Here is a 16415-nt window from a genome sequence, read left to right as displayed (position 1 = left end):
TTCTCTTCTAGGCTCAAACAAATAACTTTGTTTATTGTGGTTTTTTTCCAGCTCCATCTAGCATGAAGGAGGCTCCTTCCCCTTCTGGTAAGGCAATACTCCTTAACCTGCTACATGTCTGAGTGATTACCCCATGCTTTAACTGGAATTTGTAAGATTGGTAAAATGTGCTGAATAGAGAAAGTCTAACAGATTTATGGTGCTTGTTCTCTTTTACCAAGTCTAGCAAAACACAGCTGTCCCAGACAGGGAGAAATATCTCTACCACTAAGACAGACCTAGACTGCAGAAGCAAGAATACTGAAGTGCATAGTGACTAGTCACTAGTCCATAAAGCTACGCACCATTACGGGCATCGTAACAATCAGTAAAAACCAAGTAACACGGAAGCCATTTGGTTCTGGGAGTTAAGGACTTTGTAAATTACTGTGGCACAAATGAACTACCAGATCAAGAGATTTGGGGGGGGTCCTTTTGGGTAAATAAAGTAATAAATATTCTAAAAATACATGATTAATGACTCCACATAAGCTCTTTTGGGAAAATTAAAGTAGATCTCCTCTGAAGGTAATTCTCAAGTATAGTGCAGATGCTAATGTTTAGGTTTAATCATTACAGAGAAGTAACTGCATTAGGATCATTTGTAAATGCTTCTGGAGCGAATGCAATGCAGAAGGGCTGCCCTGCTCTGACGTGCCATCATCAGCAAATCCCCCCGTAAAAATCCTGCTTGTAAGCCAAATTATTCTTAGCTCTACAAAATCTTAAATTGGTATCAAACCTGTAACATTTTGTCATATAAAAATCAATAGCTGCAGTTTGTTTTACTCAGTGCAGCTGAAAGATAGAATCCATTACATAACAATAATTATATTACAGTTAACGTAACAAGTTCAGCCGCAATACAAAATTACAGCCAGATTAAGCAGCAATAAACTCAAATAGAAACTACAGAACAAAAATGTTCCAGTGTTTTATCTCATGACCACACAGGAAAAATGAGTCTGTACTCCATGAGCAATAAACAACTTGAAAAACTACAGGAAATACCCTTTTCAGACCTAAGATATCTCCTCTAGCTGGCTTAAGAGTTTTTAAAAACATGATGTTAAATTCAATATGGTACCATATGACTTCAGTGACACAGCACATTATAACATTATAAATGCAAACAGACCAGGAACTAGAATATTTGTAGCTGTTACCTTCCACAAGAAATAAGTGATTACCAAGGGTCAGACTTTTTAATGCAGTAGCAATGGAAGTTTCTCAAAAGCAGAAGGTAAGTAGGCTGTATTTAAAGGAGATAGTTGTACATATGTTTGACTTGGCCGAAAACTTTCTGACAATGTATCGCCAATATAAACTATTTCTGGCCATGAAAAGTTATTTCCATTTGGGGGGAAAAAAAAAAAAAAGTGACTGGGACAAGGGGGAGTGCTTCAACTTTGCTACAGGAGAACACACTAAATGACACACTTCAGACCCCCGAAGGTTCTTGTACTGCTGGATTTTGGGGAGCTTGGGGATGAAGGAAAGAACAAAAGCCTAACTTTTGAAACATAATTTTTTGCAAAAAGGAAAACATATTTCCTGTTGCCAACTTCTTTTAAAGAAGCCGCAGCTCCAATTTTTTTTTTTTTTTTGTATTTTCAGCAATTTTTTAAGAAAGGGAGGAAAAGAATCTGGTTTGTATTTGTTATTTTGGAAGGGACTTAGAATAAGTTGAATGACCTGCTGAGAACAAAGACACCGTGTGCAGAAATAATTCTCTCACTTTGCAGTCATCATAAGCAGACCAGCAGATATTTAATATTTTTATATAAAACAGAAAGAGTTTTGATCTGTTTCATTTCCGCTTCATTTCTGTTTGTTTATATGCTGGATTGATTGTTTTTCACAATTATTTTAAAAAGCCTAATTTTACTGTCACTCTGGGTTTCTTGCAAGACTCCTCCTGGGTCAATCAAAACTTCTTTTAAGATTTTTTCTGGGAAAACTGACAGTGCCCAGGCCTGGAAGAGGTCACAAGAGGCCAGGAGACTTGCTATAATCCTTCTTTTTTTCTACCCCAATTTAAATCCTAATTTGCTTCATATAAAAAAACCCATGATTTACTTCAAAGCGTTACTGAGGACTACCCAACATCTACTTGCTCTTTACACATTAATACCACATACTTCTTCTAGGAAGAGGGGAAGGAAGCACCCCTACTAGCAATAAGTTACCACACGATAGAAACAGCCTAAGAATTGGTATAGAAAACAATATACAGCTTGATCTTCCCAGAGAAGGACTTAGACCTAAACGCTTATAGGAAAAACTTCTCTACTGCTTAAGTCAGTGGTTCAAAATCTTTTTTCACTTGTGTACTACATCCAGCATGAGTTGCAGGTACCACCTATGGCAAGGGTAATCTGTGCCCTGCGTCCACGCTGTGGCTTACGTACCAATAGAGGTACACAGTGCTGCTACCACCTAAGCATCTGTGGCCTAGACTTTTTAATACTTACCACCATTATTTACGGACTCCTAATCACAAGGTCTCCCTCAGGCCCTGAGTAGGTAGAGTGATAATGTATTTTATATTCTTTTAGTTCTTGTTGTTCTCTCAGGATTTTAAACAAGAATTCTCAGTCACCCAGAAAATGAAGTTGTATTCATTGCTGCTGAGTGTCTGCTCCTTTTCTATGAAGGAGAATAAACGATTTGTCACAGTACCTTGAGACTGGTTTTTCTGGATGGTGTATGCACACACAAAGGAGAATTTTGAAAATGAGCCAAAATCCACATGATTTTACAATCTTTCATCAATGCATTCATGTAAAATGTCAGTCTTCAAATACACTTCTTGTCAAGCCACCAGTTACATGCCAACTTTCTCTTTTTTAATTTTCAGGACACAGTCAGATTTCCTCCAGAAGCCCTGCTGATGTGCCACGCCTGGCTACGCTTCCCCTCTCTTTCCACCTCCTGGTCACACTGAGGGTTTGGCACTTGTAACTGGGGAAGCCAACCTTGTCTTTGGAAAGTTCTCCTCACCAGAGGACCTCGCTGGGCAGAACAGCTCTGTGGGATTAGCGTGACAACTGTCCCAGAGCATGTGAAAGAAACACCAATATCTGAAAACAGACCTAGCACTAGGTGTTTATGGCCCACATTTTGGTGTTCCACAAAACCAAAGGCAGCAAAACTTAGAGGCGGCAAGTCTGCTTTTTCATTTGTTTCTTGGAGCCCAGCTTTAGTGCTGCCAATATGAACATTTTACTTTGGATTTTGTGGTTTTGCTTTAGTGACAGGATAAAGGACTCACAAAACGACAAGGTCACATTATAATTGAGATCTTTTGCTGAACATCTTACCCGCTGTCCTTCGAGAGAACTGAAAGGAGGAGAAGGGGTAATTACTCTCTGCGTCAGATAAAAACTGGAAGTAGGAAGACGGTCATATTTTGTGAAACGTAAGGATGGAAACCTTGTGAAACTTGAGCCTGTGGAACTTTAGCTTCTGTTTTTGCTCTTAAGTGTCATGGGCTATTAGTAACAACTTTTTTTCCACAAGAAATGTAGTATTTCTTCAGCAGAAGGGTGAAGCTGACCGAGAAAGATGGTGGAAGTTCATAAAACATCAACACAGAGGAAGGAAGTGATGTATCATTACAAAATCCACTTCTAAATAAGCAAAAAGCTTTAGAAGGCTGAATTTAGTATTTTTTCTTTTTGTCATGAAACACAGCAAGGTAAATGGGATCATCACACCAAAGCTGGATTCTTAAGCTAGCACTGCATGCTAAAAAATTGTTACTGTGACAATGTTACTGCCTTAAAAATGGTACCTTTGGAGGGAAAAAGAATTAAAAACTGGTCAGTATAATTGTAACTGATACCTATGCAAATTAAATGAGTTTAGTCCTGGAAATGTTCAGTTCAGGTAGCATAGGTGTCCTGTGTAAAACTAAGACTGAAAGGATCCTGTGTACCAACGGTATCAAGAAAGGGCAGAAGTTTTGTTTCAGGCCAGAGCTGCTGAACCCACCCGATTACAAAACTGAGAAGCACCTGGAGAACTACTCACCTGGGCTGGTGAACAGTGGTGACTTCAACGCACTCCTGGCTGAGCCCTCAAGCAGAGGGAGGTGACTCGTAAGGATGCACACGAAGACACTTTGATTTGGAACAGTTCCACCCTCTTTCAAAGGACAGACAGAACTGTTTTTGCAAGGCATGGAACAGAATAAAATACAGCTTAAAATCATATCCACTGAGGTGAAGGACATAGTTACCTTTGACTTTCTTAAAAAAGGGCCCTTTCCCCACGGCAGGGAAGAGAGACAAAATCCCCCACACAGCCTGTGCTGCTGCTGCAGTGAAGCTCATCTGGTACTTAGGCTACCCTGGGTACAGAGCAGCTTAGTGTAACACCTGGAGTCCCACTTCACAGAAAGATTTGAATATAAGAACTGTACATACTGTGACGGTCTTTTTGTATCCTACCCTCCAAATGTTTGCCTCAGATTCTATGTATTTTTCAAAATAAAAGCTGATTAAAAATAATAACCTAACATCCCCACCCCCCAAAAAAACCCCAAACCAAACCCTGATAAGAGCAATTGCTTGGTCTCTAACAGTTCTTTACTTGTATTCCAGTTGTTCCTACAGCTAGCTCGGCTCACTGTGCAATCAGAAGGTCCAAAAGGTGGCATCTCTACAGGTCTGTTAGTCCCAAAAGTCTGAACTGCTTGCCCTCATTTCAAGGACTGTAAGATTTCTAAAAATTTCTAAAATAATAGCCACTTAAGCAGCCCTCCGCTTGTCAAGAGGTGTTGAGGAACACAAACAACATGAACACCTCCACTCACAAGCGCAAGCTGTGCAAGTATATAGCTGCATTTCTTGGGCAAGCAACTGAATAATTACTTAAAGACCTTTATGTGGGCATGCAGGGCTAGAACAGAGTCTCACTGCTGCAGAGAGGGATAGCCCAGCTGTACGTTTAAGAGCAAGTGTTGTGCTGGCTGGTGCCTACGAGGAATGCCCAATTCCCTCAGTCATCTGCATCCTTCACCCTCAGTTTCGCCTGCCTGTGAAACTGGCATGAATCACAGTAAGCTCACAAGCACATGAGGGTAGGAAGAATGAAGGGGGTGGGGCGGGAAGAAGACTGGATGATCTCTAAATGTTGCTTACAACCCTACTTTCTTCATTACTCAAGATTTGCGGCGGCACTTGGAATGTTTAAACATCCCCGTTTATTATATTTTCCCAGAGCTGTAGTTAATGCCATTCCCAGTAGTATATACGACCGCCATTCTGATTTCATAAGAGACTACCAGTGAAGGTTTGAATGATTCCCAGACCTTGGTTTGTCCTTCCTTGCCTGGGTGATAACACCGCAAGCATCTGTCTTAAAAGATCACTCAATATGCAGAACATGAGCAGCACATAATTCTGGTGTTTTCCAGAGTTTCATGGTAAATGAGAGGGATAGCTTTGAAAACAAAGGAGCACAAAAACAATTCACACATTTAATGAGGGATCTCCACTTCTCTCACTCGTAGTGCCTTGGTGGCCTACACCTATGTATTTCATATGCAAGAGCATCAACTGATACTCTGCTATATTAAAGAAATTCTTGAGGGATCTTGTACATTATTCTTGCAAAAGAATAGCTGTAAAAGCAAGTTCATTTTATCATGTTTGACAGTGACATTGGTAGGAGACAAAAAGGAGTTAGTTTGCTCATCTTGTAGTTTATTTAAGTTTACAGTGAGGTCAGTTTAACTGGCTATTGCTTTTCGCTGAACTCCTTTCTGTTCCATATCATGTAGGAGAAATGGCCCATATTGGTCATCAGCCAGAAACAAATGTAATACATGTGATTCAGAATTTTCACCATTATTTCAGCTAAGTCTGAGGGCAGTCATTCATATAGCACGATGCTCTGCGGCTGAACAAAGGGTACTGAAAAATACTTGATTATTTTAAAATATGCATCAGGAAATCATGTTGCTATAGGTAATGCAAACCTCTTTGTTAACTTCAGTTTCAACTTCTGGGATTGTCCGAGTTTAGCCCCTTCCCTTCCCCTCTCTCTCTTTCCACTGAGATACTGACCACCGCTGAAATCACCTTGGAAAAGATAACCAAATATCAGTTCCTTAATTCTTCTGAGGGCTAAAGCTGACCCATACAATACGCAAGCTTACCCTCAGCCACTGCAAGCCACTGGAAAGAGGAACAGTTCAAACAAAAGACTCAAGCCCTGGAATGCAGGCAACTCTCAATTATTTGCAGATGGAGGATTATCTAAGCTCCCACTCTGAAAAAAAACCCACCCAACCCAATGTATGTATACATACACGTGTAAGGTACCACTACTTTGCAAACACACAAACCCTTGAAGAAACAGAGTGTTTCCTTCCAGGAGTATTTCTTGGCCTGATAAAAGTCCCTGCCTACAAATCTTGGTTTTGGCTATAATAGCATTATTATTATTAAAAAGGAAAAAAACCCCAACCAAACAAAACACAACTAAAAAACACAAACAAAAACCCTAAAAACAAAAATAAACCTCCAAAAACCAACAAGAAAAACAGCCCACGGGGTACTTTCATGACTTGATGCTACACTTTTCCTCATTTTTTCAGTGATAACTGTATCACAGGAAGGCTTTAGAGCTCAATATAAGCATGTTTGATATTATACTTTCAGGGAGATAAATAAGAAGTCACTGTGTTGAAGAAATGAGTCTTAACAACACAGCAGGAAAATTGCATTCATTGCGATGGAACTGGAATTCCTGTTTATTTTTGTTAAACAAGTAGGAAGCAGTATTCGTCTGATTCCCTCTATGTGCCCAAAATGTCAACACAAAAATGTCATACAGAAAATAACAGCTGGAATACTGCACTTGGGTGAGTGAAAGCCTGCACAGAACGCTGCTCACAAAATGCCCCCTGCTGGCAATTTATTCATCCCAAACGTCTCTCTGCGGTAACCACAAACCGAAGGGTAAAAACGAAAAGCGCATCTCAATCCTTAACTCTCATTTCTGCTTTTAGAAGAAAAAAAGCACCGCTGTCAAATTTGTGAACGTTGCAACAATCCACAGAGAAACATTTCATAAAATGGTTTTTGCGTGTAAGCATCAATGAGGGCAAAACGGGACAGGCAGAAATGCAACCGAGAGGTAGCAACTCCTCCCCACACCCCACAAGTTAACCCCGTCACATCCCTAGACAACCAACACAAGCAGGAGGGGTGTTTGTTACCACTCCTCTTCAGCAGGACAAAGTTCTTAAATGCTTTCTGAAGATGAAAAACAGCAGGGTCCATAAGCCAGATATTGCATGCCTCCTTGTGGAGGCTTGAAGAATACACATTCTTCCACTTATTTCTGAGAGCATTTAACAAAATATATTCATCATGAACTTCTATCCACTTGGCTGACACTAGCAAACCCCTCGGCAGCTCCAAACAGCCCTATGGAAGGAAAAGAAAAACCCAGCTTGGCAGACAAACGTCTCGATTAATCTCTAAACACACATGGAATTTCCCTCCAAATTTACACTGGCTGAAAGCCAGAATGGCAATCTTACATCTTCTACCAAAGTTAAAAGATCTTCTATCAATAAAAAAATATTTAAAAATGTGTGTAGTGAAGGTTTGTACTCAGCACCTTACTGTGAAATTAGACAGAATAGAAAAATTGAAAGGCAATTCTGGCACATGATTCTCCCTTAAAATCTGTTATCTCTGAATGATGGAAAAAAAGGATAAAAAGATGCTCTAAAATGGGATTAGTTCTGAAAATAAGATTTTGTCTTTGATTTCCCCAGTGCGTATCTGTTTGTCCCATCCCCACCAAAAGCCCAAGCTTCCAGCACAGACAACACTGTATGGGTAGCTCCCTTTTTATAACTACCTTGAAAAACAATCCAGGCACTGAGGAGGAGCTGGTTCTTTGGTTACTCTCATTAGAACTCGCAGCCCTAGCCCTCAAACAGTCACTGATATTGACACCATCATTTTAGAGTATAGCTGTTACTTAGCAGAAGAGACGCCATGTCAAATTAAGCGAGCTTTTAAATTTGCATACTTGATTCTAAGCATGTGCTACTGTGACATTCCAACCTGGAAGCCACCAGGTCAGGGATCCACATGACGACCACGGCACCTGCTCAGAAAGGTACAGAGTAGATTATTAGTAGTCTTAATTATTTGGGTATCTGGATTTAAGAAATAATGTCAGAGGTCTGTAAAAAGAGGCAACATCTGGATGATCTACCAACAACTTGCAACAGCTGGTCACTGCACGAATATAGCAATTTCTTCAAAGAAGTAGTCTTTTTGCTCAGGACACCTGAATCTAAGAAGCTTTATGCCACCACAGCTGCACTTACTAGGAACTGAAGATATCAGAAATGGTAAATGTGTGCACACGACCGTGCTGTGGTGAGGGGAACTAATGGAAAGATTTAACTCACGGTTCCTGATGGGAAGAACTGAGCTCAAATTAGATCACTCTTACAGGAAAGGAAGGTACCATTAACACAGGCAGCAGCTGTTCTCCCTCTGCTCCAGGGATTTCAATACCCTCTCCATTTTGTGATACTTTCTTATGTTACCAGATTTCTTTCAGAACTCCTGCAGATGTAGGAAAGACACACATTTTAAAATGTCACTATATTTTATAAAAATAATGACCTTCCATAATCTGCTAAACCTCTCTAAAATTGGTATTAAAACCATCCACTTACGTACAAGCAAAGCTTATAGAGGAGTCTTTACTTGCACTGAATTACATAGCTGCAGCTTTAAATTCTGTTTCTCACCAACTTGATACAGAAAACCTCATAAAGGATTTGATGCACAAGCAAAAAAGTTTCAGAGTATGTCCAAAATCCACTTTATGAACCATGCCTGCTACCATGATGACTCAGTTTCTCTCCATGATTTCTTTGTAATCACGCTAGAGCTGGTGATCTGCACGGACATCTCTATGAATTCTCCCAAGAAAATAGTGCCATCTTTGAAGCACAAATTCAGATCTTCTAAATCCAGATGTGACTTTTTTTAGTGACAAAAAAATTATTTACATACTAAGAGGCTCCAGAATCAAAACCGTTTATTCCATGAACACTACCTGTGCAAGCTGAGCATGCCCACCACTCGCACTCAAGCTTCATTCCTCTTCTTTGTTCCATCCAATAAACATCATCATTCCACATCCCTAGCAAGTCTTCAGACACAGATGGTATTTAACATACTCCAACCCAATCTAAGGCTTGCAGGTTTAATTTATGAAGCACACAATTCTCCCTTAAAAATATGTGTTCTCTTCAGTGTGTCTGTCACATAAAATGAACTTTAATACAAAATAAAGGGTGTAATTTTGCTTGTTTTAATTCAAGAAATGTTGCTTTCTGCTGAATAGAAAGGTGGAAGGGGGGAGGGAGACTGCTGGATTCTATATGGAAAAAGCATCTCAAAGATGCTAAGAGCACTGAAACGCAGAAAAACTGCTAGAATGTATCCACCAGTGTAAGTTATCAGAGGCAGCTGTTAAACAAAAGTGAAGGGACACGGATGAGATAAAGGCAGAAATTATTTTATTTATACATCATTATTCCAGACATTCAGTATTTCTTTGGAGAAAGCTTTATTACCCTAAAGCAGGGAAAGCAAGGATAACTTGAGATTGTTTTCTCCATCCACTGCTAGTCAAGCAACTACTATAATGTGGATATCCTTAAAAATTGTGCGTCGCATCAGCAGATATTTTCTCCTTCATTTCAAGACCTTTCTAGCTATAATGGGCCAATGGATTAATTTTTCAAAGTGCTAGTGTTGTGACAGTTAGGATGTATCCTGCTGCTGATTGATATTCAGAATGGCTCCTTTGTGAAAACAGGATTATTTGAAATGGAAAACCAAAGCATTAATCTTTTAAGTAATACCAACCTAAAATTAAGATGTGGAAGATGTCTATTCCCTTGACAGCTGATCCTGGCTTTTAGTTCACAAGATACAGGCCTGAGCACATAAACCTTGAACTAATTCCTCTCTACTCCCATTCTTTTTCTGCTAGATAAAGTGCCACTGCCTCTGCTACGCCCCTGCAACATGTTTGCCCTCAGCTACTGGAAGGGCCTTTAGTCTCTTCCCCCCCCGCCCCCAAAATGATTTGACACTGCTGCAGTGGGAGGACTGATTTCAAAATATGTCTGCACAGCGCTTTCCAGCTGAAAAAGCTCAAGAAAATGCTCTGTGTCTCAGGGCAGACTGCTTGTACTCCCTAAGCCCTCCTGCAGGCTCTCTCTCAGAAAGGGCGTGGAAAACCCTGCAGCTGGGAATCAGTCAGCTTGGTATCAGCATTCACTAGAGCGTGAACAGGACAGTAGGTGAAAACGTTTCCAATGGCCCAGATCATATTTGACACTACACCCTAAATTTGAACATTTCTGAAGTTCTTTTTTATTTGCCAGTTAGTTTTAGCACATTCTTTACCATGGCCCCAATGCCATCGAAGATATTATGCAATTCTGTCTCACACATAAACGCTGGGGTAGTCACCACCTTGTTTTTTGTATCCACATGAGCTTCGTAAAAGGGAGTTAAGGAAAACACAGCCTACATCTCAGTTACAGATGCTGTCTGCAAAATAAACCATCTTTGACAAAACCTCACAACTCCTCTATCCTATAAAAAAGCACGTCCAAATATATTGTAACGCCCAGCTGTAGAGACAGCTGCAACCTGTAATCCAAGACACTAGAAGCTATTTTTGCCAGAAATACAAACCCTGCAAGAGCGATCTATGGGAACACTGGCACTCACAAACACAAGAAAACCTAAGAAACTTACTGACTGTAATAAAATGTCTCTGAGTACAGTCTGATTACAGCATTAGCCTTCAGGAAAAGAAAAAAAAAAAATCTCAAAGAGAACTGACAAAATGTAACTTGTGCCCGTTTTACGTACAAATTCACTCAGCATTTACTGCATCACCGAGTGTCCAAGGGAGTTCTATGGCAATGACTGAGAACAACTTCTAATTACACAGCTGTGTAAAGACGACAGTATTTTCTAACCATGCACTGTATTACATGCTCTCTGCCCTACACTGTGTATTCCCGCTAAATTGGAAGTGGAAAAGCACAGATCCTGCATGTATCCATTACTGCAATAACACATGACTAAACTGCCTCTCAACGTGAAATTAACAGGAAAGGATATAGTTACTTCTTTCACACAATGCTTTCCTCCCAGTTCCTTAATGGCTCCCGCAGTCCCAGCATAAGGCCACTTGCCACCTTCCTCTTCTTCATGGCCCACAGTTACTTCAGCACCAGAGAGAACCTTTGCAGCCAACACTGGTGAAATGCAGCAAAGACTGCAACAAAAGGAATTGTAACAGCGATTCTACAACGGAACTCTTTCAAAACTTGGTCATAACTGAGAAGATTCAAATTGTCAGTCTTACAAATCTGAAAGACTGATACCACAAGGCAACTTCCACTCCGCATTTTCTTTGCCTCTTCTTTGACAAACACCTACACACACACGCATCTTGAAAAACACATTAAAAAAAATCAGCTACAACTGATATAAAATGGAAGATGCTTTTTCTAGATCCAACAATAACAGCTGCATATTTCCACAAAACATACTTTCTCTCCATGCTCACACTATCAAGCAAATGCCCCTCCAACTAACATACGTACCCAATGGGTTTGCCGGCGTTGTGAAAGTCTTTCAAGACACGCTCAACTTCTCTGTTCACCTTGCAATCTTTCCCATCGACAGCAAAGGTAGACCTGCCACAACAAGAAACTTTATACATACCTTAGTATAAACCTACAACGAGAGATGCCTATCTGCCCTGAGACTTGCTCTCAAGGGTCGTCATGGACTTAATAGCTTCTAAAAGGTGGTTGAAAACGCCTGTAGTTGACCAGCAGTGCTTTAACCAAAACAACTCACTTCTAAGGCTTTGATATGTCAGAAAGTTCCTTACTTGATATAAACATCTAGAAATAATTATCAAATCAGCTTTCTAGGCTTACTAAGAAGTGGAACAAAGTTTTGAAAGATGAAATATTTGTAAGAAGAAAAGGGAAATAACATTCAGGTTTCTCAAAGCCATCGAAATGGCAGGTCATTAACAAGACACTCAGTACTCCACGCGGCTAGCACTCTTTTTCTCCTTTTCTTGGGTGTTTGTTTGTTTGTTTGTTTTCAGGTAGCTGCTGTTTTACCGTTACTGACTTTTTGGTAGACAGACATGAAGAAACAGAATAATAACACCAAGAATACCTGAAGCTATTGAGTTTCACCTTCACTTCCCTCAGCCTGGGCCAAAAAGAGTGGGCCTAAGGGTGGGGGAAAAAGGACTTCTTGTGCATTAACTATAGTCCAGAATCCTCACCAACTTTGTTGGAACAAAACGTAAGAATGCCAGTAAGAATTACAACTGGAAACCACCATGAACAGCACAACTCTAACACTTTGAAAGCAGTTTTCCTTATTAAGTAGCAGTTACTTATGTAGTAAATAAGGCCATTTATTGCTTCCTGATGTTATCATGTGAATCACAGGTGATTATGAATACTTGATCATGTACATTTAGTTGAGGAGTCTAACGCTTAGTTGCCACTCACAAGTTTTTAGCAGCTCCAAATCCACCAGGGAATATCACGGCATCATGGTCTGCTGTCGTAAGCTTAGCCAGGCTTGCAATTTTACCACGAGCAATCCTTGCAGATTCCACTAAAACGTTCCTTGAAGAACCAGAAATAAAACAATGAGAAGAATTACACATTTGTGCACAGAAGAGCATAAAGAAAGTTTTGGCAGAGGAAGAGAAGGGGGAGGAAGCAAGAAGAACAATGGTACTCAATAACTGAAGCTATCGATGCTTCTGAAATACAACAGCTGGGAAACGCAGGCACTAACAGACTGTATACACTCAAGTCCAGAAAACTCATCTAATGTTTCTCTCCAATCAAAATACCAGCTAGCATAAAGCTGCTAAAGCCAGCGAGTGAAGTGCTACAAGTGCAGTGACAGGCTGCTATGTCTGAAGAATGCCTAAGAGACTGAGACTCAGCAGACATAGAGAACACGTGAAAAACAGACTTCACCTTGACTCAGCTTCAGCTGGTTGCCCTTTACTGTGGTCAATGACATGCATCTGAGGAACGTCTGGAGCATACATCTGAACCTCAGCTCCCCCACGACTAAGGTGTACCAGTATCCTACAAAAATGGAGACAAAACGTACTGAAAACCTTAGAAGAGAGGCTTTATCTAGCCCGTAAGTCTTCCTACAAATATTACACCACCTGATTTTGAAAGAGGAGGAAAATCACACATCCTACCAAAGCATTGTGAGCATGTAGCACCAAAATCCCTGTATGTAACACCACAGTGCAAAGCAGAACAGAAAGTCGGTTTGGAAGTACGGTCAGGTAAGCTAGAGACAAGTTTCTTTGTTCAGTGCCCTTATGCAGGCAACCGGGAACAATAAAAACTTCCTTTCTCATTGCAAGTCCCCAGGTGTTACGGAACAGTCCCACTATTAACACACCTACGTGTCCATTTAATCCAGGTCTAGATAAAACATCTCTTAGCAAAGAATACTAAGAGTTAATAATTCACCTTGAGTATTAACAATTCTAGTGCTTGATTTAGGATCAGAAACTCAAAGTGATTCTGAAATGAAGTCTCTACTTAACTCTCTTGAGATTGATTCTGGAACTCTAAATTTCTGTTTCTGAAGGAAAGAGAGTCTCTCTCAAGCTCACTGCTCTGGCGTTGCATGCATCGTGGTGCATCTTTGGACAGTCACTGGCTACTGCAAGAATGCAGCTGAGCTCCCAGTTTTGTTGTGAGAAAACCATGAAGCTTCATCATACGTCTTTCAGGGCAATTTTGATGGCCAGAGAGCACAAAACTGGATCCAACAGACTGCTGTAGTGTAAAGGAGGCTTTTTTGGAGCATACAGTTTCCTAAAGCAACTTACGCTGAGGCCTCATGGATTTCTGTACCATCGTAGACACCACAACCAGACAGGACCTGCAGTAAGAAAAATCACGAAAGTATTTCACATGACACAAAACTTTCCACAGGATCTTTCATAAGTCTTGTAAGATCTAAAAAAAAAACCCAAACAACAAGAGACCTCCCTCACCCCACAAAAAAAAAAACAACAGCTTAGCAACAGGCTCTTTACTAAGCCAGACAACATTGTGCTATTAGCCCTTGTGTTGCCATCTGACATAGGGCAGAACCAGCATTTCCTATTTATAGCTACTCATCACAGACAAGTGGCAGAAATAATATTTATTGGCTTATACTTTTATTCCTCAGAGTTAATAAATTGACGTGATATCCTTAAGTATGTTTTTATTGTGCACACAATGAGTTATTCTGAGTGTCATATGTCTATTTATGAAGCATCCATATCCGTACATCTTCTCATCGAGATGTACATCAAACAGAAGTGGGACAGAAGTGTACCTTGAGGTGGCACTTAGGACAAATTATTTTACCTGCTGCTGCATTTTGTCTGAGAATCTGCATCGGAGATCAATAGCTAAATCAATTCCAATATGCTATATTAGCCATACTTTTCCTTATTACCATGGTAATAATACTTTGTTTATACACAGTGGAGAATAAAAAGCACAAACCAATCAGCTATCCTTGTGTTTGCGGACGGAGTTAAAAAAAATGTTAACATCATCCATCCCCCCCCCCAAAAAAAAAAAGATTACAAGAACAAAACAAAACCAAAAAAATCCAAAGGATTATCTAGTTCCTTAAAGTACATATATGAACCCTGGTGGGGTTTTTTTGTTTGGCTGTTTGTTTTTAAAGAAAAAATCCAGTTAAAGAGAGTCCATTTATTAACTTTACCCTCTTTTCTCCTGGTTTTATCTCAGGTTTTAGAAGCTTGAAAGTTTTTAATCACCGACACATGAACAGAAACTCACAACTGAAACAGTCTTAAAAACATTGGACTCGAAGGGGCTTTCAAATCACAACATCCAGCCCTCTGCTCTCTCAGGTGCGACATCCTACCATCACTTCACCAAATCAGTAAGATCCATGAACGTCTTTCTGTCCGTGTTAATCCTAACTAAAATTTTGCTGCTCTGATATTTAAGAGGCGCCTCTACTCTCCAACTTTTTATTTAATCTTTCGTTTAATTTAGACCGAATAAACACACAAGCAACTGTGCTAGAGTTATCTAAGCAACACTTCTTAAATGCTTTTGAAACTCACTAAACGCTATCCTCTTCTGTTATTTCAGGACCTGCTTACTGACAAACTTGTCTTCTACCATAGCCAGAAATTTATGTCGGTATTTTCAACAATACATTTGTTTTCCACCCTCTCTTTAAAAAGCTACCGTTCACTAAAACGGCAGCATCCCTGGTAAATTACCTTTTAGGCATCTGGACCGGCACTCTGCCCATTCGTGAACCAATTTTGCCTCAAAGAGATTTCTTCGTGCAGGTAACGCCTTCTTATTTCTTTACACTTCATGCTGTCAAGACTATACAAAGCCCGAGCTCCAAAACCCGCCCACTGAGCTCTGAAACCGCGCATCCCTTCGAGACGCCAACTACAGCCTGAATTTTCCTTCGGCAACCTGCAGCTCCTCCATCCCCTCGCGCCCTTCCGTACCCCTGACGAGCCCCGCCGCCTGCGCGCAGCGGGGCAGAACCCCGTTTAAATATTTTCCTGTAGGTTACCTGCACCGCCCCCAACTGCCTTGTAAATTATTTCAAGTTCAGCTCCCTACAGCTCAACTCTAGGCCAACAAAAGCTACACAGAAGCCAATTTCTACGTGTTTCCCGCTCCCGGCCTGGCTTCCTCCAAGTTACTCAGTTCTACATAGCTTTATCTTCTCAACTGCAGCTCCTCCCAAGGCTTTCCAGCTGCCGCGGCCACCGGGCGAGTCTTTCCTCGGCCCGACGCCACGCCAAGCCCCACCGCCGGAGCCAACCCAGCCGCAGAGGGGCCCTTCCGTCGGCTCGGCGCTGGGGGTGGATGGGCACCGTCGGGCAGTGAAAAACGCCTCTCCCCTCGAGCTGCTCCCCCCGCCCCCGGGGCCTCCTCCCGCCGCGGCCCCGCGGCCGTTACTCACCACAGCGACGCGGGCGGCGCGGCGGCGCCGGGCGGAGCAGTGGAAGGAGGCGAGGCCGGCAGGCGCTGCCCGCCGCAGCGCGGTGCCCAGGGCCGGCCCGCAGGAGGCCAGCATGGCGAGGGGCGGCGGTGCCGGGGGGAGGGCGGCGGTGCGGGCAGCCGGGGGGGACGGGGCGGGCCGCGCCGCGCCGCTCCCGGAGGCCGCTGCGTCCTTGGGGGCGCCCCCTGCAGGCGGGGAGGGGCAGCGCCCGCCCGC

The 16415-nt window shown here is 41.6% G+C and overlaps 2 protein-coding genes across 2 annotated transcripts in view; one reads left to right on the top strand and one right to left on the bottom strand.

The window, feature by feature from the left end:
* LOC135317100 (myelin-oligodendrocyte glycoprotein-like) overlaps positions 1-4593 on the top strand; it is a 36180-nt gene extending 31587 nt beyond the window's left edge. The window contains exons 6-7 of the mRNA XM_064472746.1: positions 52-87; positions 2900-4593. Of these exons, the coding sequence (XP_064328816.1) occupies positions 52-87; positions 2900-3003 (140 nt within the window). The 3' untranslated portion in view covers positions 3004-4593. The remainder of the gene's footprint in view (positions 1-51; positions 88-2899) is intronic.
* Positions 4594-9593: 5000 nt separating this feature from the next.
* GATD3 (glutamine amidotransferase class 1 domain containing 3) lies at positions 9594-16326 on the bottom strand. The gene is made up of 6 exons (XM_064472724.1): positions 16161-16326; positions 14026-14078; positions 13145-13258; positions 12662-12781; positions 11726-11818; positions 9594-11394 (listed from the first exon to the last, which is right to left on the bottom strand). Exons 1-6 carry the CDS (start codon positions 16272-16274, stop codon positions 11088-11090), a joined length of 801 nt encoding a protein of 266 aa, XP_064328794.1. The 5' UTR covers positions 16275-16326; the 3' UTR covers positions 9594-11087.
* Positions 16327-16415: the final 89 nt, after the last annotated feature.

This window comes from Phalacrocorax carbo, chromosome 1 (genome assembly GCF_963921805.1).
Source record: "Phalacrocorax carbo chromosome 1, bPhaCar2.1, whole genome shotgun sequence".
NCBI lineage: Eukaryota > Metazoa > Chordata > Aves > Suliformes > Phalacrocoracidae > Phalacrocorax > Phalacrocorax carbo.
The sequence above is the reverse complement of the archived record's forward strand: the minus strand, read 5'-3'. Positions and strand labels throughout refer to the sequence as shown.